Source organism: Paramormyrops kingsleyae, chromosome 19 (assembly GCF_048594095.1).
Source record: "Paramormyrops kingsleyae isolate MSU_618 chromosome 19, PKINGS_0.4, whole genome shotgun sequence".
NCBI classification, from domain to species: Eukaryota; Metazoa; Chordata; class Actinopteri; order Osteoglossiformes; family Mormyridae; genus Paramormyrops; species Paramormyrops kingsleyae.
Window position 1 is genome coordinate 10721637 of NC_132815.1, and position 22943 is coordinate 10744579.

The 22943-nt window shown below is 45.2% G+C and overlaps 2 protein-coding genes and 1 long non-coding RNA gene across 8 annotated transcripts in view; 1 reads left to right on the forward strand and 2 right to left on the reverse strand.

Annotated features, from left to right (window-relative positions):
- Nucleotides 1-4048, reverse strand: part of LOC111856481 (uncharacterized) — a 72249-nt gene extending 68201 nt beyond the window's left edge. For all 3 annotated transcript variants that reach the window (XR_002841149.2, XR_002841148.2, XR_002841147.2), the window contains exon 1: nt 3964-4048. This is a non-coding gene — a long non-coding RNA (uncharacterized lncRNA). The remainder of the gene's footprint in view (nt 1-3963) is intronic.
- Nucleotides 1224-21445, forward strand: armc2 (armadillo repeat containing 2). Of its 2 annotated transcripts, none has more exons than XM_023836408.2 (18): nt 1224-4194; nt 5017-5217; nt 6150-6222; nt 6341-6524; nt 6745-6898; nt 8966-9015; nt 10459-10560; nt 11192-11367; nt 12024-12126; nt 12212-12435; nt 13913-14058; nt 14384-14483; nt 15278-15542; nt 16895-17039; nt 17318-17431; nt 17809-17941; nt 19202-19356; nt 19672-21445. In XM_023836408.2, the coding sequence occupies exons 2-18, from the start codon at nt 5024-5026 to the stop codon at nt 19787-19789; spliced, it is 2436 nt and encodes an 811-aa protein (XP_023692176.1). In that variant the 5' UTR covers nt 1224-4194; nt 5017-5023; the 3' UTR covers nt 19790-21445. The 2 variants fall into 2 exon arrangements, with proteins under 2 accessions (XP_023692176.1, XP_023692167.1); XM_023836399.2 differs by having other exon boundaries at nt 16895-17017.
- Nucleotides 20443-22943, reverse strand: part of sesn1 (sestrin 1) — a 35303-nt gene continuing 32802 nt past the window's right edge. For all 3 annotated transcript variants that reach the window (XM_023836444.2, XM_023836436.2, XM_023836452.2), the window contains one exon: nt 20443-22911. In XM_023836444.2, coding sequence (XP_023692212.1) covers nt 22825-22911 — 87 coding nt within the window. In that variant the 3' untranslated portion in view covers nt 20443-22824. The remainder of the gene's footprint in view (nt 22912-22943) is intronic.

Here is a 22943-nt window from a genome sequence, read left to right on the forward strand (position 1 = left end):
ATTAGTGATGTCATGCAAGCTTGTTTTCACTAGTGACCAGAAATATGCTTTTAAATATGAATTTTTTTTTTTTTGGCATGTCCCTTTTCCCATTTTTGAGCGTTATATAGCAGTCTGTGGACTATGATGCACCCAAGAAGTCCTGATTCACCTTAATTCAATGGTAGCCTGTACGTCATGAGGCTTATGACTGTCCACCAGGGGATGGTTGCTAGGGAGACACACCATCTTGAAGGAGGGCGATAGCTTGTGCGAGCACATATTTATTCAAGTGAGGGATCATTTTGTAGCACAGCAGTATGTTAGTTTGTACTTCAATTGTCTTCATTAACATCCCCACAAATGTATTAAGACAACAGATAAACATTTATGACTACAGGAGGCACATCATTCAGTTAGGAAAAAAAATGTCCCAGCTCTGTTTTCCCTCCCTTAGTGACAATGAAATTACAGCAACCGTCTGCATGCACTCATTGGTGGAAAGCACCTTGTTGATGTCTTCTGATTGGATATGGCCATGTGACAATATGAGCCAATGACTATCCTTGTATCTAAGAGAATGGAGCCTGTAGAGCTATTTAAATCCAACTAGAGAGGCTGAAAATGGTTCATACATTTTACTTTTTAAAATGTGGAAGGTAGGGTGGGGGTTGATAGAGAACAATTTGTAAGAACATTCACCTAACCAGTATGTGGTGTAGTGTTCAGCGTGCACATCTTAGTCAACCAAAAAGTTCTAAACTCAACTAACGACACCAGTTTTATGCTTGCCTCTCCAAAGCTGTTTATGAACAGCGGCAAAAATATCTATATAGCACACCATCTTGGCACCTGTAACTTTGCCTTTCACATTGAGGCAGCTGCAGGGAAACCAGATGGACCTTTGCAAAACCCTAGGAGCTTGATGAGGTTTGTCATCCATCAGAAATCCCAATGTCAGGTTGTGCAAAGGACTGTGAAGTTCTCGGTGTGTGTGTGTGTGTGTGTGTCAGGCCACGTTACACTTCTGATGCATCGTCACCGTTTCATCTTCTGCAGTAGTGTTTACATGGCCAGACTGCTTTTCAGTTTGTCAGGTGTCCTTTTAACAAATGTGTCGGATGAAAGACCTACCATTTCATGGGCCACCTATTTCAATTCAACATGAAGAAAGAGAAGTGTGTTTTGATCAATGGCCTCTAGGTCAGTTGAGATATTGGCAGTATTCCTAATCTATCTTATAAAAAAGAGGTCAGTCAACCATTGTAAAATGGTATGTCAGATGGAAAAGTCCACCCAGAGTATTCAAAATTGGTTAAATTTAAAGGGTGAAACAGCTGCTCTATCCAGTGTTTTTTCCTCTTTTTGGAACACAGAGTGACCTCTTGTGGTATGGAGTTCTAGGTCAACTTTAATTCAGCAAAAAAATAAGCTATTGCTGTTTTGAGAAGCTAGAGGACTGGGCCCCAAAAGGATTAGCCAATACTGTCTAATACCCTTTAAAAGTACTTAATATCAGCCATATTCCAGACCACTTATCCAGGACAGCAGTGTTTCCCAATCCGGTCTTCAGAGACCCCCCAGACAGTCCACATTTTTGGGGGAGCTGGGAGGGAGGAAAAATGCAGACTGTCTGGCAGGGAGCTTGGAGGGAGCAAAAACATGGAACGACTGGGTCCCCGAGGACCAGATTGGGAAACACTGCAGTACAGGATCACAGTGATCCTAAAACGTACCTCAAGAAGAACAGCGTGTGAGGCCAGGACACCCTGGATGTGAGGCCAGGACACCCTGGATGGGATGCCAGTCCATTGCACACTATGGGCAATTTATCATCACAAATTAACTTATGAGTATATTTTTTGACTGTGAGCGAAAACCAGGAGTAATCCCATAGAAACACAGGCACAACATTCAAGGCGCACACACACTTTTCTCAGTAATAGAGCTGAATGTTTTACCAAAGCAGTGGGGGGGGGGGATATCCCCCTTTTTACAAAGTGTAGCATGCCGGTCTGGGCACAGCAGGGAAGTATGGGAAGGCTAGAGGAAGGATTCAAACTCCCGACCCTGGAAACCCATTCAGCCACTGTGCTGCCCTAGAATACAGATTATCCACTACCATAAACATTCCAAGTAAAAATGTAATTTTTAAACAATGCTGAAAACACCTGTCTAAAATTTACCCTCACTTAAAATGTTTTTTCTAATTCTGAAATCTTTTATTCAATACTTTTCATTAATGATTTTGTTTTTTAAATGAATACATAGGCTTTAAATAATCCATTGGCAACTGCTGATTGGATCCACATAATGTCACAGTAAAACTCCCTTTATTTGCCCGGGTGACACACAGTCAGCCATCATTTTTTGACATGCTGCACCAAGCATATTTCATTTAATTATATGCTGAAAGATCAAGTTCTGAGAAGCTGGATTCGTAAAAGGCACGCAGCAAAACATTGATTGTTCACTGCTGCATCAATGAAGCAGAGTGACAGGAAAAGAGGTGGGGAAAATGGATGAAAGGCAGAAAACAGAGAGTCCAACAGGTTTTTACTTCATGACAGCATTATCTTTATCACGATATGCCTGTTATATTTCATAGCACAAAAATTCAGGGCGCAATGAACTTTGCAAAAACTGGCTAATATCAAGCATGTTCTCATGCAAGACGTTAGCTAAGATGTGCATGGTTTGCTGAAGGTCGGCAGTTTACCTCAGTCTTCTCCCTACTTACTGAAAGCTGCTTCCGCTTAGCTTTCAAACAGCCCTTTGTTGCCCTTGATGCACCCCCACTTTCCCCCACCTTGCAAGAAAACCCGCCCGTGATTCATCATCTATAATGAACTACCACCCATTTCCGAGCTCCTCCTTTTCCCTTTTAAAACAAACAGAACAGTGTATATAAACAAGTTTTTATGTTCCAGATAAAGGCAAATTTACTGACTTTAAGGCTTTCTTCCCGAGTCCCTTTTTAGCTCCACCCGCTTAGCATTTAGCTATTAAGAGAAAAATTGTGCATAGAAAGTAGCCAGTAGCTGGCAAAGGAGGTACACTATGAGATTTATTCCGCCAAGGTCCTCCAAACTGCATTGTAGCCTGTTCCATTCAAAGTAATGAAACACAAATCAATCCACCCTAGCTAGAGGACAGCCTACACATTCCCACAGTCTGTCTGAAGGAATTAAACTGAATCAAGGTTGCTGGCCAAACTTTTCACCATAAATAAAGTACTTAAGTGGAACTAACTTGTCAAATAACCTCTTTAATGACTAATCACTGCAGATCCCAGTATTTCATTTAAATTATTGAATCGCATAATAACAGCAAATGATGGTCATTTTTGGCATGTGAGTGGCCTGTTCTACCTGCAGAGCTCTGGGAAGACCTCTTTACAGTAGTGTGCAAACGAGTAGATCTTCACAGGCTAACTTCACCAAACTGGAGATCAAACACTCTCCGCCCCCTTGTGCATCATATATATCTATGGTTTAGGTTTGGAATATTATAATTTTCCTTTAATTTAAATCTATAATTTTAGCTTCTAAGTTGCCCTTAAATTGTATTACATGTTGTTGCTATTTAAATACCTCCGTATTCGATTAACGATATCAATTACCAACCTCATTACTATCACCAGGTATTTTTGTTACGCGAAATATACTTTTATAACCTGCATATAAATGGTGTCTGCCTTCAATAATGAACTTGCCAGCTAAGTTGATACATATGTACAGTAAAATATTTGACAAAATGTGAGCTTTTGCGTTTTGGCGCTCAAATAACTGAGATGCACGTGATCACCCGCCAGCATCTAAAGAAATCACTCAGGGCGCAACTCCCTATTTCTACAAGCTGAAAGCATTTGAAATGCTGAACGTTCACTATCACGGTAAATTATATTTATATGGCTATTGTCATTTTTATGAAGTGGGCTATGCCCGTGCTTACTGCCGCACTTCGTACTATAAATAAACTCACCTCTTCCACGACAGTCAAATCTGTTCACAGGTCGCCAAGACGCGATGAAACAAGTGACGTCACTGGCTCTGTATCACGTGACAAAATTGCTTGCCAATCGGTGACCAGTTAACTAATGCGTTCCGTCTCTAATTGGCTTGTATCGTGACTGTACACATACTTTCATTGTGTCTTATTAGTTTTTCATTTCTTAAATAAAACTGGGAGTGCGGAGGTATTCAAAAATTCAAGGTAAGGTAGCTTACGTTCTGTTCTCCCGGAGGAGCTGTTTACTATGTCCGTCTAACTTAGTATGCATTTTGCGTGTCTCTTTTATAACTAACGATATGGATTTTACATCATTTTCGAAATGACAGCTAATGCTAAATGCAAGCCATAATGTAATGTTAGAATGCTATTAGTTTGTATAGCAGTATTATGGTTATGTGACTAAAGGCGGTTTTTGAGCACTTGTTATCATGAGACCTGTGTACAGTGGAAACCATGGCGACGGAGCCCGCGTGCGCAGTCTCTGCCTCTGGCTGTAACCTGTGAAGCCAGTCTTCGCTTTCTTGCACTGGAGTCAGCTGATAAAATAGCTCTTATTTAAAATGTGGCCTGGCACACTGAAAGCGAAACACTCGGCCTGGAACCGTCGAGCACATCGGGGAAGTAACATATCTGTAGTTTTTCTGCTGTTCGCAGACCGACATGGCTGAAATGACACTACCCACTACCCTAAAGCACTGAACACTGCTTTGTAAAACACAGAGCAGTCTTGCACTAGTGACACATGTTGATTCGTGGCTATTTTAATGGAAATAGTTGCTTAAAATGGTATCAGAACTACAGAATATGCATTTTAATGTATTCTATGTCGTTTATCTCTGTTTTCCCACGACATAATTTATATATATATATATATATATATATATATATATATATATATATATATATATATATATATTAAAGGACATAGATAGTGCCGCTAGCAATATCAATAATAAAAAATAAAATAATAATAATAATAATAATAATCAACCTATACACGCCGACAACTTCTTGTTCCTGAAGCCGAAAAATGTCAGCCAATAAGCCCTTCTACATGAGTCCGAGTCTGGGGAGGAAGACGAGCGCCGAGATCGTGAGCGAGGCTCGTCGATCCCTTAGGACAGTCCACACACAGAGGCCCTTCACGCCAAAGGACGACCAGAGGCGGCTCTTGGGCCAGTATCCATGCCGGGCCCTGGAGAGCAGACCCCCTTCATCTTTCAGGTCAGCATTAACCTGTTTTAGGTGTTGTTATGGTCACCAAGAAATTAATCGGTAACACTTTACTTGAACGGTTACAAATACTTAGTAATAGCTCAGTTAGTACTGAAGTACAAATCATGAACAAATATAAGTGCTACTTAAGATGAAAGATGTGTCATGGTCCATTAATGATGAATAAACATGACGTCAGTATTGAACGTGTGTTATTCATGACTTATTCATTCCATACTTCCTAAGTAGTTCCTTCAGTAGTTCACTAAGATTTAAGGAATTAACAGATATAATAACTGCTTGGGATAAATGATGCATCACAATTTGTTAATGATGAACAAACATGAGCATTATTTTACGTGTTATTATCTCTTCCCACAGTAGTTCCTTCTGTGATTCACAGAGGTTTACATAATTAACAGATATAGTAACAAATATAGTAACTGCTTGAGATAAAAGATGCATCATGATACATTAATGATGAACGAACATGAGATCAGTTTGTAACTAACACTTAATTTGTGGTTAATTAATACGTAAGTAATAGCATAATACTACATTATTTGTGTCCCCTCAAGTAGTCTTGCCAATAAATCAAGCTGTATCAAAATAACATGTCCCTACCGGCCATACTTAATTAAATCTACCCCTTTGTAACTAATGTTGTTTATTTTGTAATTGTGTTGAAGTTTAAAAGATTCAGTGATCCAGTATTATGCTAAAATACTCTGAATGTCTGAAGTTTTGGGAGCACTGCTAAATACCACCCAATAGATAAACAAACATATCTAGCAGCACCAACCCAACAAAGTATTCCTCACTGAGAGTTTCAGAAAAACACTCTATAAAAAGTATGGTCTTTTTAGCATATGGTCTTAATGTCAGAGCACAGCTGCATGCTTGACTCTGTGGAAATTTTATAAGTGGTCTTTGTGTTTCAGTCTTGAGGCTCGCCATTTTGAAGAGTCTGATTCGAGGCCCGGATCGGGCAAACGTCTCTCCCCACTGGAATACGTATGTTCAAGCTGCTTCTCTCACCCCATGCTGGCGGTGCATGACATAGAGCATGGGCTTCTGGGAAATGGACTCTGTCTTGACAGTTTTTTTTTTTCTTTTTTTTTACTTTGAACAGAGACCCCAAATGCCGCCACTCCCAGGTGAGGAGGACGGTGATCATGATTCCCCAGAATTATCTCCTGCTACCCCCACACCTCCCACCAATCCACAACAGCCCAGAACGGGCAGTGCAGGGCGGCTCCGTTTGCTCAGAGCCAACCCCGCGAGGGGGCGGCCGCTGACAAGACTGCCGGCGCACAGTAAGTGGGCGGGAGCTTTTGTTTCTTTGAGAGATCGCTGAGGAGGGTGCTTATTGTATGATTTAAAGCATTAATACTAAGCAGTGCTAGGTGCCGCAGTGTTGTTTCATTTAACACCACAATGACTGCAATTTTTTTTTAAATTGACATACATATACATTGTTGAGTGGTTCCATTCCAGTACGTTTTGCTGATAAATACAATTTTCCTCCCCTTCCAGGTAAACATAACTCTGATCCTTCATATGAACCAGGCCATTCTCTGAGATCAAATACCCAGCAGGATGGAACTCCTGATTTCTGGGTATGTGAAAAGGGAGACCCCTCTCTGTCCTCCTGTGAGAAAGCCGTTCCCCTCAGACTTGGGACCGAAAGGTACAGTACGTCTTGCACGATACCCAGAGACAAAACGATTCATAAAGGTCGCTGCCATGTGACGCCTTTTCTTAAGTCAGCCACAGCCTTACCTGGCTCCTTCTTTCCAAACAGAAAACTAGGTATAGCTGTTTACTGGTCTTGTCATGTCTGGTGCTTCTTTACACATTCAGATTGGGTAGGAGGAGATTCCAGCTCTGTCAGTGCTCTAGTCGGTATTGCTTTGCATCTCATGGTGAGAGACAGAGATTCTGACACCTCCTGTAATGTGCGTTAGCCCAAAGCGCCCCTCGGTTGCTCGTCTCCATTCAGATCTCAGCATTACCCTTGAGGACCAGAATACCATTAAGACCTGGTCATACATTGATTTCCTATGACCACAGTCTTTGGCCAATAAGTAATAAAACATTTTTATGGGTGCCCATCTCACTGTAAACAATTTAATCTTACAACCCAGAGGGCAGCAGAATATATTTTTCCTCTCAGAAGTCGTGACATATTGAATTCCTGTAGAAGCTTGTGGTCTGAATTTTTGAAGCCATTTCTGAGCTACAGTTCGCTAGAGGGATCTTATACAAGGATATTATCTAGCATATGTCTAATGTTCTGCCCAGTTACTTAGAGTGTTGTATTTTTAATGAAGGGAATTCCGATTAATCACCTTTCCCAAGGGTACAGCAGCAGGACCCCTGATTAAAACCTGAACCAGCGACCTTAAGGTTTGCGAATTGATGTCCTCATCCATTATGCTAACTGCTGTTCTCCTCTCCCAAGATGTAGAACAAAGAAGGTTAGAAACAAAATATAGCAAGACTTGCATGTGGAGCTGTGCTTCTGTGGATACAGAAAGCAATATTGTGTGACCAGTTCTCGATTCCAGCCTTCTAATGATGAGAGTCTAAATCTAATAGAAGGCCCATTTGAAGGCAACTCCAGCAGGCTAGCTTAGGCCATTGTTTTGACTGCCATCACAGTTTGCCTGAAGACAGATGACATCATGTCTCCGAAAATGCAATCGAAACAAAGAAACGTTATTGGGCCAGCCAAGCAGTGCTCAGATTCCCCTCGTCTTGCGTGTGCAGTATGCTCTGCTTGGTCTAGGGTGCCATTTGAGAAAGTTGATGCTCTGCTTGGTAAACAAAATTTCCTGGAAAGTTTGGTGGAAAAGAAAGAAAAGAAACAGTGTCTAGACTGGGTTTTATGGATAAAAGAAGTAGTTGAATGGAGACTGACTACTTTTCTAAGTGCATTCTGTCTTAAAACTTGTTGCATACATGTTTATGCTATAACCTATTATTATTGTACTTTAGATAAGTGGTGTGTAGACTTTTGAAATAGAAATTTGAGAAAAGTGGTTACATTTATTAAACTGCAGACCTTGGATTCCCCAACACATAAATGAAAAATCTTGCGGATGGCATTTCTGGGGAATGCGCTGTCTCCTGCATGCATTTGCATGCTTCTCCATGGCATGCTGAGTGTTGCGAATCCCTTCACCTTGTTTACAGTCATCCTCTATTCTTTTATGTCCAGCCTTGCCTGGCCCTGTAGCCTTTTCTGGTTAATTAGATCTTCTGATTATCTGACCAAGATAAGATAGCTGATCTGTTTCAACTGAGTCACATTCTTATGCCTGATGTCTATAGCACTGTTTGTGTTCTTATATGGGACAGATGAGTTGGGCTGATACAGCAGAGCCATCTAGTGGAGTAAAATTACACATCTAGTAAATTACACATCTAGTGAATGAGATCTACCGAAGGACCGAAGGTGAAAACATCAGTGTCATGGTTTTCATATAAACGTACAAAAACTATCAATATTCTTACTTTTTTTTTACATTATAAAGTTGTAATAGTAACTATGTGTACTTAGGGAACATAAGATTATGTTTCACTGTTACTCTGTTACAGATTGATACTCGCAGTGAGCCTGTTTTGTTTATGATTTGTGTCCTCTGTATTTCTGATCAGTTTGGGTGCAGATTGAGAGGTGTCAGCCTTTGTCTTTGACATTCTGCTTCTTCTGCCAGAAGAAGCTCACGCGCTGCTGTGTATCTGTCTTCAGGGCTTCCCCCAGACCTACAAGGAACCGCTCAGGATCTGTGCCACGAACAGGTTTGTCTGGTGAAATAATAATGTGACCGCTGACCTACATGCCGTAAAAACATTCCGCTTCGGAATTAAGTAGAATTGCCTATGACGATGAGAATAGTCATCAACATACGCATGTATTGAACACCAACAAAATATGTACTAGCATTTTCATTAAGGAAGAGGTTAATTAATCTAATGTTAGTAACATTAACCAGTTAGGGTCATGGTAATCGTTGGTCACAGAGTGGGGGGTGGGGGGGGGGTTCAGTCACCTCACCAGGTTATTTAGACTAGATGACTTGGGATATTTAGAGGAAACCTGCAATGGGAATGAATCCCATAAAGACATGCAAATTGCAGATGAAAATTTGCCATAGTAGATAAGTGCCGAATTTACCAGTCGACTAACAATGAAATAAGGGTGATTAAATACAGCCCTTCATTCGTCAAGGTGATTGTATTTGTAACTAGGTCTTTTCAATACGCAGGGGAAAAAAAAGAAAAACTTAAGAAATATTTTTGATTTTCTGTTTATCAGTACATACACACATCTGGGGGGGGGGAAGTATAGAATTCTTTAATGTCAAGCTTTGACAAGTCAGATCTTATCAGCAGCCCAAGCAAACATAATTCAGAGTTTGTCTGCAGCGGGTTTCCAGGAGCGCTGTTGGGGAAACTCTTCTGTATGTTAATGTCCCTGAATTTTCTCATTTAGGGCTCATCTGTGTGCATGTCAGACACCTTGTGAATTATAAGGTCGGTGTTATTTTTGACTAGGGGTTTGTTTTGGTTTTTTTTCCCCTTCCATCATGAACGCAGCTTTTTTTTGTCTCCCACGTATGAGATGGGCACACGACTTGCACCTTAAACCGCTACATTGTTGCTATGGCTTTTGCTCCTGTCGCCTGGGAGCAGCAGCCAATAGCTGACAGGCTTTCACATGTGAGCAACTGCAACTGCAAGCAAGATATGCAAATGCCTGTTAATGCGACGCCGTGAGAAGGCAGCAAGGAAGTGCAGATGTGAATTCTGACCTTTAATGTCGCATTTCCTCTAAAGATATTTATTTTACAAAACGGGCTAATGTTTGTTCAGCCAAGTACCATTACAGTATGTTTTAGAGGTTAGCGCACATATGACCCTGGCAGAGAGTCATGTCCCGCGACATGTAAACAGTAATTAAAGGAGCACAAGTTTTCATTCACTCTTCTATTGTTCCCCATCAGTTGTAAAACATGCTCTGCCCCATCTCTAAACAGGGGTGACTTTAAGACATCTGACAGTGTCCAGCCAGGCAATAAACCATCCGTACGGTTCGAACTGTTCGTACTGGCTCACCGACCGGATGGAGGGCTACAAACTAACAAACGGCAAACAATTTCCCTTGTGTGCCAGTTCCCCTCTGCTGTAATATGGTAGGACTGTATTTAGCACTATTTTTTGCCCCCCCCCCCTTTCTGCCAGCTCGGGGTAACGGTAACTATGCGGCTACGGAGGCAGAGGAAACCACAGCCCAGAACAGCCGACTTTCAGACCTCCTCCAGGAGATTCACTCGCTGGCGCAAGGTGCAGCCCATCAACGCCTGGATTCCCATCCCGACCTTCGAGGCGAACCGAGACAGGCGGGCCCCTTCCTGCCGTCCTTTATGCTCTTTGTTCAGTCTTTCGGCCACTTAATGTCCTGCTGTTTGTTCTGTTGGCCGTAGCCTTACCAGCTTTCCAGCACTGTTGCTGTTACTGAACAAAAGAAAAAAACAAACCTACAGGACTGATTAATATCCGACCAGAGAGAGGATAAAACCTCGAATCCATACAAAACAACTTGGCGCAGACATTCCTGGCATAATGTGCCCTTTGTCAGTGTGGCATATTTATGAAATTTATATATATATTTTTCTTTTACCAGATTGCTTTAATTTTGCCTTGTCCCTTTACTCATATCACAGTAGACAGTGTGTTCCTGTCCTAGTCACCAGTAATGCAGCCCTTTCTTCATTTCTCTTCATGCTTTATCCAAAGTGATTTATATTAGTGGGTTACAAGGGATTTGAACCCACAACCTTTATGTTATTAGTGCTGTACTTGTTGAGCTGGTCTCTTTAAGCACTGGGGCCTGTGTATGGGAAAGACAAACACTTAGGGTAAATTTCACTGGGCTGAGCACAACCAACACAAGCCCCCGCTGTGCTCAGAGCAGCCGGAGCGGTGGATGAGCTGTGCTGCACGTGCGAGCGCCTCCGCGTTGCCCTGGCCGAGGGGGCCGTGCTGGGCAGGAACTCCAGCATGAGGTCCACCCTCCTCCGGACGCTGTTCAAGCTGGTCGACGTGGGCTCCGACAAGCTCAGCCTGCAGCTGGCCAACCTCGCCCTGGTGGTAAGGCTCCAGCTACCCCCCCCCCCCCATCCACACCCTCACCCCACCTTCCCGCGACCTGGAGAAAACAATCATCGCTGTTCTTGCGCCATGAGATATACTATATGCTGGTACACATCGCGATGCTAACAAAATAATGAAATTAGATTTAATAATGAAAGTTTTAATGTTTTTTTTTTTTTTTGGGTCAGTCTGTGTGGGGGGGGATCAGGACAAATATATCAGTGCCAGTGATATTCAGTGCTGCCATTAAAGGGAGGGGCGATCGATGCTTGTATTTGGTATTTAAATTAGAGACAATAATTCATGCAAATAACAAACTGAGGAGGCTGATTCCTGGCTACAGTGTCTGGGCTGGATCATGTGCTGGGCAAGTAAATAAACTAATTCCTGTTGGAGATTGCGGGACCCATATGTAAGTGGAATCCTAGTGAAATGGAAAGGATGAGTAGTGGGTCAGTAGACGGTCCGGCACGCGGAAGCTGAAGTGATGTAGGATGTCGTTCACAGCCAATGAAAAATAGCGAGACAAAAGGACACGCGGCTTCTGACTCGTCTGAGTGGAGCGGTTGGCCGTAGTGGTTCCTGTGGCCACTAGGGGCAGTGCCTCTAGCGTGCAGGACGCACAGAGAGTGACGTGTCGCCCCTCGTTCCAGCTCGGCATCAGCGGAAACAACCTGCTGAACATCTGCAAGCTGATCTTCAGAGTCAGCCGAGACGACGGCAACGACGCGCTCTTCCGGAGCCACCCCGTGACCGGTGAGTTCACAAGAGCGGGGAGGCCGTGACTGTGGTGGGGGGGGGGGTCCGACCGTCGCTGACAGCGTCTCTGCACTCGGCCCAGCCTCTCTGCTGGTTCTGCTCCGCCACGGCGACGTGTGCTCTGATGGCGAGGCGCTGCTGTACTGCGTCGGTGCGCTGAAGTTCCTCTCGGGCGACGCGGGCCTGCGGAGGCAGCTGCAGGCTGCGGGTTCCGTCCCCACCCTCCTCCTGCTTGTCCGTCAGCTGAACGACCTCCATGGGCAGGGAGGCGGGTTCCAGGTCATTTGGGGCCACATCCTGCTGCAGGTCAGTCTCGCCGACCGCCCCATCTGCGGTGGCGTTGATTTTTGGCCTTCGCTGGGGCCTTCATTCACACAGAGGGGCCCTATCATTAGCTCTGGGGCCCGGTCAGCTTTCAGCTGGGGCCAGTGCCCCGCCCCTGTATATCCCTCTGGCTCTCACTGAGCTTACGATCATTATCAGTTTGAGACTTTTTTTAAAGGTTCCCTGTGACCCTGTCTTGGACAAACAGAAGATAGATACATTGCCTGTCCAAAAAAAAAGTCGCCATTTGAATTTTTTGTTGGGCCGCCTTTAGCTTTGATTATGGCGCATATTTGTCATGGCATTGTTTACACAAGCTTATTCAACATCTCACCCTTTATTTTCATCGAGATTTGCATTAATTTCTCCCCGAGATCCTGTATTGACAAGTGAGTTGAACCGCTCCATAAAGCCTCCTTCATCACATCCCAGAGACCTTCAATGAGGACCTTCAATGAGTCACACATGAAAATGATTCCTCATGCTCCCTGAACCACTCTTTGACAATTTGAACCCATTGAATCTTGGCATTCTTGTCCTGGAATATGCCCATGCCAACAGGGAAGAAAAAATCCATTTATGATGGATGGAGGTGTAACCTGGCCATTCAGTAGATTCAGGTACTTAGCTGACTTTACTTTATTGCTGCATAACGTTGCAGGACTGTAATAATGATCTAGTCATTGGCTTTTAAGTATTTGCTGGTATAAATTCAAAAGGCGACTTTATTTTTGGAGTGTAGATGGATTATTCTACAGCTGATATTGCGAAGTCAGATGTCTCGGGGCAAAATGCCAGGTCATCTGCTGCCTCTCTTCACATTTGAATAGTGGAAATTTAAAGCTCCCTAAAGTCTAAACACCGCTCCCTCATGCTGCGATTGGCCCGATATCCGCGACTGAGGCGAAGGAGGGGGGGGGGGTGTTTATCACCGTCAAGGTAAGGCGGTGTTCTCAAAGCCGTCAGAGTGCCGTCCACGGCCATCATCCATCATCGGGGAACGGCATGTGCCTCGTATCGCGAGCGGCCGTGTACCATGACAGAACGCCTTTGTCCCCCAGGGAACCGTGCTCGCCAAACAGGAGGGGAAAACTGGTCATGCCGTTCCTCTTTCAGCGCAAGGAACATGGGGTGCTCCCTGTGCAAACACGGAGACAGGGCTGGCTGGCACCGGCCCAGAATCCCTGCCTCGCTCTTTAAGATCCCTTATCCGCTGAGTTACATTCACTGATTAGCCAACGCATTTGTTTATAGCAGTGTGAAACGTTTAATCTTTTCGATCGCGGTGCATTTTAAGAGTGATCCGTTTCAGTACTTCACCAGGACACCTGCAGTCTAAAAGCTCAATAGCGGAGACAGACAGACACACACACACACACAGATGCACGGTCCCACCGCCATGCGATGGCGCAGTCTGGTCCAGCCCCCCCCCCACTTTGCCCGGATCCTCCCTATACAGCTGACCGCCACCCTGAGGAACCTGGCAGAGCTCCCCGAGTGCCGGCCCGAGTTCCTAACCCGCCCGGGACTTCCCGAGCTGTGTGAGGTGCTGACGCTGTACGCCGGAGACGCGGACGTGTGCACCAATGTAACCCGGATATTCAGGTACCAACTAGACTTCCCAACCCCCCCCCCCCACCCCATGGTTCCTTGCTTTCCTCAGACTTGGGTTTTATAAAGGGAGGAAGGCCCCCCCTCCCCTTAGCTTCAGTGAAATATTCAACTATATTAATAGGCAAAGAAATATCTGATAAGCTACTAGCCAAATAACCCTGTTTAAATTCACTGTTAATAATGGGCTATGATTGTTTACCCAAAACTTTTTTAAATGAATTCCCTGTCCTGTATAATAATGTGTTCCTGGAATTTCTGTGTCGATTCCCAGTATGTAATGGGATGCTGTATATAAACACTTCCTTCACCCCCCCAGTAAGCTGTCCTCCTACCACGACTGCTGTTTGGCCTTGGCTGACACCCCCAGCTGCTACCCGACGTTCTCGACGCTCTTGAGGAACCACAGCACGCGGCTGGTGGGTCTGGTTGTCTCCCCGACTCGGAACCGTCTCCCTGTCACCACCGCCCCCACGTGTAGAGAGTGCCCTCCTGTGCGTCACTCCCAAGTGGACCTTCTAGCATGTCCCCCCCCCCCACCCCCCCATGTCCAATTAGGCCAGAGACACGTCAGCCAAAAGCACTCGGTAGGGTTTCAGCACACATGACCTCCCCAGAAACATTCTGTCTCAGGCGGCGGATTTAAGCGTGTGCAGTGAGCTGGGGATGTTGGGGTGTGCAGTGAGCTGTCACACAGTGTCTGCGAGCCTCTGGAGCCAGAACAGTACGCACTGTACCCAGGCAGCTGTGCTGCGGTTTGCTCGCTCAGGGTTAGTTTTCTTAACACACCTTTGTTGCACCGTTACAATGACTCCGACCCGGTCTGCCTGTATAAACGAGGCTCATTTTATGACATGTATGTAGCCCAGCGATGCAGAGACACAGGAAGTGGTTAGTGGCTAGCAAAGACATTTCCTATTTAAAAATGCCACCGCTTCTCTGCTCCAGTTCCCAGGGCCGACGCATGCCAGCGTAGCCGACAGAGGGCTGTGTGAGCCTCATTTGTGCTCCGCTCAATGAAATTGGGGAAAAAAATACAGACCGGGGTGGGTGGAGGGGTGCAGGCAGGACTGGAATTTCAAGGGGGCAAAGCCAGTGAAGCTGAGTCAGTGTAAACATTGCGACTTTCGTTCAAAATGACTCCAACTCACACTGCCACCTCAGATGAACAGATGCTGAGCATGTCATCTGGTGCATATCTCACTCCCTGTAGGACCTGGTGGTGCGCATTCTCTTTACCTTGGGAAGCCTGACAGCTAAGAGTGACGCGGCTCGCCGGCAAACGTGTGGTGAGGGCAGCGATCTCCTGGACGCACTCCTGCCCCTCTTCCGGACGTGCCACGCTACGGGCACCACTGCCTCGGAGGATGTTTTGGCGAAGCTGACCCGCGTCCTGGCCAACGCGGCCATGTGCCCCGCGACTGGCGCCGCCCTGGTGGACAACGCGCAGTGTGTCCACTCGCTGCTCGATGTTCTCGGTGAGGTTCCCGACGGGCTGCGTGTGGCCGCCGGAGGGTTTGTCACCAATCCAAATCAATAGAGCCTGCGGGCAGAGGCTGGCAGTGGAATCCCAGCATGCTGCCCACTTCCTCCCACCTTAGAGCCCTGCCGGGCTTCCGTCGCCTCTGCGCAGGTTTGGGGGCACCGCAGCTGGTGATATCCTGTTTTGATCGCCCGGTGACATTAGCCAGCAGGCCTTGCGGTCTAGGGCAGAAAGCACTGAGAATACCGTGATGAAAGGCATTTCCAGTCACTGAAACTGACTCACAGTCATAATGGCAGGTACTGTACATCTGCGGTTCGTGCGAGGTGTCAAAACAAAGAATGCGATGTGCCATGCAAATATATCTGCGCTTTTAAAATCATTACTGGCGTCACAAGATGCTCATCTACAGCTTCCTGTCATCATGTAATTTTTTTCTTTTTTGCATTTCCTGTCATGAATCATGTCATGATTTTTTTTTTTTTGTCATAGGCTGAAGAATTTACAAAACATTTTATTGCATTTTATTCTATTATACATTTTCTCTGCTCCTTCTTTTAAAGAAGGCCCGGGTGTGAGCCGACTGTTGCCTGTTTAGCTTCTGTAAGCTGAGTCGTACTCTCTTCTTCTGATTTCACACCTGACCTTCGTTACAATGTACTTCTGTCTGATCCTAACTGCAAAAAACGCTAAAGTTTCACTTTCCGCTTGAAACGCAAATGCTTTTCCTAGAAATGTCCCTGGACCCATGGCCGTACCTTCTTGTTTATCGCAAGTTATGCATCAAGAAATGGTTCTCATATAAAAAGTACATATCATTGTTTATGTTAAAGTTGTGGTAATGTTCCACACGAGCGGCTAGTGAAGAGGGAGTACAGGGTGAGTAAATTCCACGCATGTGTGACTTAACTTGACGGTCCTGTGACACTTTAACTGCACTGCTGCTACGGCTCGGAAATGCAGGACAGCACGCATTTCCGTATTGCTGTTAATGTCTATTTATTGCGTGATTGTTTTTATTGCCTCATATATCATTTAACGATCTCTTTTATTTATTTTTACATTTTTTTTTTGTTAATTGCACTATAGTCTCCAGGGACACTGAAGTTCTTTCTCAGTGACACTCATCCGTAACTTGAGGAATGACAACCCTGACCTTGGCCTTAGTGGCGTAAGAATCCGCAGATTGCAGAATTAGCATTGTAGTTAATGGAATTCTATGTTCTGTTCATCGCTCTTACTATGACCTGCTAAGCATTTGTTTGTAATTGGAGTCCCCACTCTGCAGCTGTCGGTACGGGTGGCTTTATCACCCCGCTTACGTTGTTTCCCTCCCCCATTTTACAGAGCGCAGCCTCTCTGAGGGCCGCGAGGAGGTCGTCATCAACACCACCGTCGCCATCAACAACCTGTCCTTCTACGAGAGCGACGGCTCCGTGCTGAGGGCACAGCCGCTTCTCCTCGCTCGCTGTACGTCTTCCCGTTTGGACCTGTGAGCAAACCAGGCCTTTTCATGGCCTCAAACAACGTTCTATCATTGACACAAACGATGGCTCCTGTCATTTTGGTTGTGAGGTTCATGTTCAGGTTTCAGAATGACTCATAATGTGCACTGTCAGTTTCGAATAGCCCTGAATCTGAGACTACTTGGCTATATTTTTTCTGATTACAATGCTAATGGGTGGGCCGGCAGCTTGGGATGATTAGAAAATCATTTCTGCTCAAGCTCCTTCACCGCCATACCCTCTTCCCCCCCCCCCGACCCCACAGTGATGTTGAAGCAGCTCTTGAGCACCAACATGGATGTCGTGCTGGAAGCCATGTGTGTCCTAGGGAACATCTCACGCTCTCAGGAAGTCCAGGCCTTCATGCTACGTCGGAAAGGTGATCAACCCTCACGTAGCTCTTTAGCAATTATTCAAACTGTAAAACAAAGAGGGAGATATGCATAAAAAGTAATGCTTGCCTATTATGAGTAAATACCAGGTAGGAAACAGAGGCAGATTGTAGCGCATTTTTATTAACGTCACCGTGAGAGTATAGTCAGCGTTAGACACACGTGGACTGTCCTTACCGCTCTCTCCTTACCCCTCTAGACAATGTGTCCTTGTTACTTTTGTTATAAAACAATGTTTCTGTGTCCTTTCGAGCAGGAATTCCCGCTCTGTTCACCACACACCAGGGTCCCAGTTTTTGCGGGAAGCCACAGTGCTATGTTGTCACCACTGGTTTTTTTTGGGGTTTTTTTTCCCCTCACACAGCTCACCGGTTTGCAGTGGCTCTGCTGGACTCGAAGCGGCAGGACCTGTGTTACGCCAGCTGCGGGGTGCTCACCAATCTCTCTACGGACCAGAGGCTGAGAGCCGCCCTCAGGGAAGAGGGGGTCGTGCAGAAGTAAGCCTTTCTTCTCCAGAGACCCCTGTCGGCCTATTTCAGCCTGTTGCATAAAGGCCGGGTTCAACATGCCGTCATTTGTGTGGGCCTAGTACAAGACCAAGTGCATTTGTTAAGAACATACAATGTACTGGTGCTCTGTGCCCCCAATATAAGCAAAATGTCAACATGGTCACAAGTAATTTCTGGGCAGTTGCTAAAATTCTGAGGATTTTTCTTGCCCTTAGAAGGAGGTATTAGAGTTGGTGTGACTGGCTTTAGAATTTCAGGCCTGATAAAAGCCATGTGAAACTGGTAGCCCAGTGAGCCACAGATATCAGAGCAGCCCAGTCACCAACAGCAAGGGTGAGACTCCGACGTCGAGTCAGGGGGGTGTGATCCTCATCCTCGCCTTTTGTTCCTGGGCACCTTTGGCTAGATTCACAATATAAGTCGAATCGTTCAATTCCGATTTTTTTGTTCAGATCTTGACTGTTTCTGTGTCCACACAGCCCTGAAAAGTGATATGTGTCACATTAAGGCAAAAAATCAGATATGAGTCAGTTCAGCCAGGAAATGTGAAGAACTCCTTAGACACACATGCCCCAAGACCCTGGACACCAAGTATAGATACACCTACTCTGGCACCCCGAGGGCTGATTAATTAGACACACGTAACATTCCCAGACTGCCACTATTGTACCTTAAAACTTTGTAAGAGTTTCATTTATTCATTTATCTGATGATCTTATTCAAAACAACATAAAGTTGATGGAAAGATTGCAGTCTGTCTTCTCTGGGATTCGAACCCAGAATGTGTTGTTAGTGGAATATTCTACTTGTTCAGCGATAGGTGCTAGTAAACAAACATTTAACCGTGAGTGGGATTCAAACCCGCATGGACATCCCTTGGATCATAAGACTAACATCTTAACTACTTGGCTATAAATAAATAAATGCTATAAATGAGTAATACCATCAAACCCAGTGAGCACTAACAAGTTGCTGAGCTGTTCGCTAATTGATTATATAACTTTAAATGTAAAACTTCGGAAACCATGCAGCTTGCAGTGATTCAGAGTTAAGCCCAAAATACATGGAGCTTACATACATGGCTCACTAATTATAATTAAAACAGTCATAATAATGTGCCTATAGTACTTAACAATGACAGGCGTAAGATTTATAATTTATTCTTTATATTTTGTGGATGTTGCTGTTAAGCACATCAGCCGCAAAGGGAATCCATGAAGGTACCACTGATGATGGCTCCCCCTGCAGGTTGCTGGATTGCCTGCGGGACTGGGGGCCGTTGGACTGGCAGATGGCCAGTGTAGCGTGCCAGGCGCTGTGGAACTGCAGCGAGGACGGCGGCGCACTCGGCTTCGGGGAGCGTCACTGCCGCTCGCTGCTGCGCCTCCTCTCCCGCTACCTGAGTACGCGGTCCGAATGGACACCTCCTCCGTTTCTAAGCAACCGAGTTACAGGAGTCTGTCCTGTCCAACCCGTTCTGTGATGTAATGCTGTATGCAGCCCTCTGGATTTTTAACTTTTAGTTACATCAGCATGCCCTGAAAACAGTTTCGACATTTCAATGGTTAAGACTTTATAAACACCCTTTGCAAACACCATTTTAACTGCAGGGTACATTAACAGGTTTACTCAGTATTTTCCCTCCCTGTGAAACTAGTGAATGTGCAACGTATGTACTGAAGCGAACAATAGATCTTTTATTTCTTTCCTATCAATAGACAAAGACCATATGCTGCATTGGACCATGAGAGAAGGTGCCGGACAGGAAGTTGGCATCTTTTACCAGAGATGCTGGGAAAGCGAATTCCTTCCTGTGGCACAGCGGCTGCAGGATAGGATCCAGAGGCAGGTCGGCGCCCGGGAGCCACTCGCCGTGCCATCCTAGCCTCGCGATTGGCTGCCGTACCCGTGGCGTGACTCGCTCAGGCTGTGAAGTGTCCATCTTACACGTGGGCGGATCCTCTCAGATGACGAATCCAATGTTGCACTTTAGAATCAGAGCAATGTGAATGTATGTATCTTTGAAGTCCGAAGAGGAAATGAGTAAATGTAGGCGTGGCTGCATTCCCGTCGTGGTAATTTCTGTGCAGCTCTGCAGTGCAGTGGGCAGCACGCTGGCCTCGCACCTCCAGCGTTGTGGGTTGTATTCTGACCCCAGTTCTGCATACAGTTTGCCCACTTTGATCTGCTGGTTTCCACCCACAGTCTAAGACGTGTGGCTTAGATTGATCAGTGTCTCTAAATTGCCCTCATTGGGAGCTTGTGACAGACTGGCATCCTGGCCAGGAAATACCCTGGCTCATGCCGTGCGCTTCCTCGGAGAGGACCCAGGCTCACCACAATCCTGGAAACAGTTCTGGGAAAAAGGATGGCGAATCTGTAAAAGCGAAGAACCACATGACTGATGGATGGATGGATGGTAGCCCTGTCTCTGAATGTCTGCCCTACATAATATAAATTACCGCACAAAAAACTCAAAGACAACTGAAACCTTTTAAAAGTTTTATTACATCAACATGGGAAAGAACAGTGATTGAGGCACAGAGGAGCAACAGTGTAATATTAGTAATACGATTATAGAAAACACCACTTGGGAAAGGTCACCAGCTTTCTGCTTAGATACATTTTTCTGAAGCCCTACATTCCAATAATAAAATAATAACTAAGACAACAGAAACTGTCATTTAAAAAACGATGAGGGCCAGACTGTAGGAAAATGGGTCTTCTGAGACGGCGTCCATATGCAATCCAGCATGTAGACAGGCTGATGAAATATACATATCGGAAGGTATTAGACACATATCCTCATTCACCTCTTTTTGGGTTGACCGTGTTAGATCCTTTCCCCAATTTAGGAATTTCAAAGCTGTGAGAACAGAACTTTGCAGCGACCGGATCAAGAGCAGAGCATTGTGGCCCATCATGGCGGCAAGAGTGCAGCGCCACCTTCAGACTTTTAAAGGTCATTTCACCAGGTCTACAGTAAAAGAGACTCTACAGTCCTTATGAACTTGGCCTCGTTTTCCTCACGCTGAAATAACGGATGTGCAGTTTGAGTCCCTTCACTCACAGCCCCAGAGATTGTAAACACAATGAAAGAGATGCAGTGAACCTAATAAGCTAAATGATCCAAACTTCTTTCAGAACTGTAAATAAAGTTAAGTCTCTGTACTGGATACAAATTGAATAGCAGGTACTGACACTGAATAATTCCGATTTATATAGAAAATGGTGGGAAAACCGTCATTGTCATTGCTGATGTCTTGTGTACAAATACAATGCATGTCTTAATGGTTGCAACCGTATTTAACACCCACAATCCCCTGCAGCATCTGAGTCTCCAATATGGTTACAATCTCCACAACAAAGTTTCTTTACATTCAGAGAACAGTAGATGCTCATTCTCCAAGACAAAGCCCATAGGGTGAAATCCAACTATTTGAATATCGGGATGCCAAACTCAATGAAACAAGGACAAGCTTTTACAATTAACCCCCCCCCCCCCACCCCCAAAATGACACTTTAAATGTCTGTCAAATTCAGTGCTTTCGTGTTGCATCACAAATGTTTTATTGTAAACAGTTTTGAGCTAATGTGAATGGAATTCACCTACACAATGGAAGAGAACTAAGTCTGAACTCAAATATATTGAAAATGTTTTATTGTTTATATAAAAATGCCAGCAGCCATCATCTCAGACTTTTACAGTTCTTAAAAGCATACTGAATAAGTACTTTTCTCAATCTTTCAGCTACAGCATTCATTTCAATTGACTGCCAGGTCCAGCATTTCACTGGTAAAGTAAACAAACATGGGACTCCCAGTCCTTAAAAAGCTATATATACACTGGTTAGATCAGAACAGCGAGAACTAGCATGTTGTCTGACTGAGCTGCAGACAAATAACTGGAGGAAAAAAAAAAAAAAAGTCAACCTTCTCTATGCTGCAGTCCTGTGTGACAGCATAGAGCACCTCTGCTCACAAAGAGCACTCGAGGAGGTATGTATATTCAAATTGGGGGAAAAAAAAGACGTGGGGGAATAAAGACTGAGGGTTAGACAAAGGAAGCACTTTCACAAGGAAGACCCTTTAAATGGACAGAGCTCCACCCCCTCCCCCCATAACAAGAACAGAAAACTAGCATCACGTCTTCATTTCCCTTCTAGGGTGTCCCACCAGACTTCTGCAACACCGAAGATGAGACTATACGTACAATACGAGAGCATCACTAAATAGCTTCGTGGTTCGGTACAGTAAACCACGCACAGGCTCAGATTTTTCCTTACACTCGTGTTAGCTTACATGAACGGCTCAATGGTGCGCTACCGCGGCCCAACCCGAGACCGGCGGCAGCAGCTGCTACACCTACTGCGCTGCACTGAGGCACATGAAGGAGCCGGGTGACGCCGGCGGCTCCAGCTGCCCACACCCACCCCACCTCTGCCACTGCTTAGTCAGCTTTTAATGCAAGACTATGGACTTGGACATGCGATGCAGCCTGGCCTGGGCCCAGAAGCTGCAACGTTTTCATGATATATGCAGAGGAGCCACCTGCAAGTGTGACAACACTATGGACCCTCCCCAGCTAGCCACCCTCCCCCCACCCCACCCAGGATAACATCCTGCAGATGGATGGTTGGCCCAGATACCCCTCAAATGAGTTTTTGGCACTACAAAGAAGCCCAGGAGAGGCTACCTGGCTGCTGGTTCCAGATGGCCATTGCCAGCCATCCACCATTCAGTTCTGCATCACATTCAAGTCTCCTTTCATGTCCGATGAGAGCACAAAGTGATAATACTAGTAGTTATAATAGAAATAATCCTAAAACAAAAGTTATACAAAAAAAATCCCTCTTCCCCCCCCCAACACTTCATGTCATGTAGCGGGTGACGGCTCTCAGAGCGTAGAGCAGCTCAGCCTGCATACGGGCTTCCATAAGAAGCAGATTCACGTGGACCTGGAAGAGAAGAATTCGACTGTGTTACGACC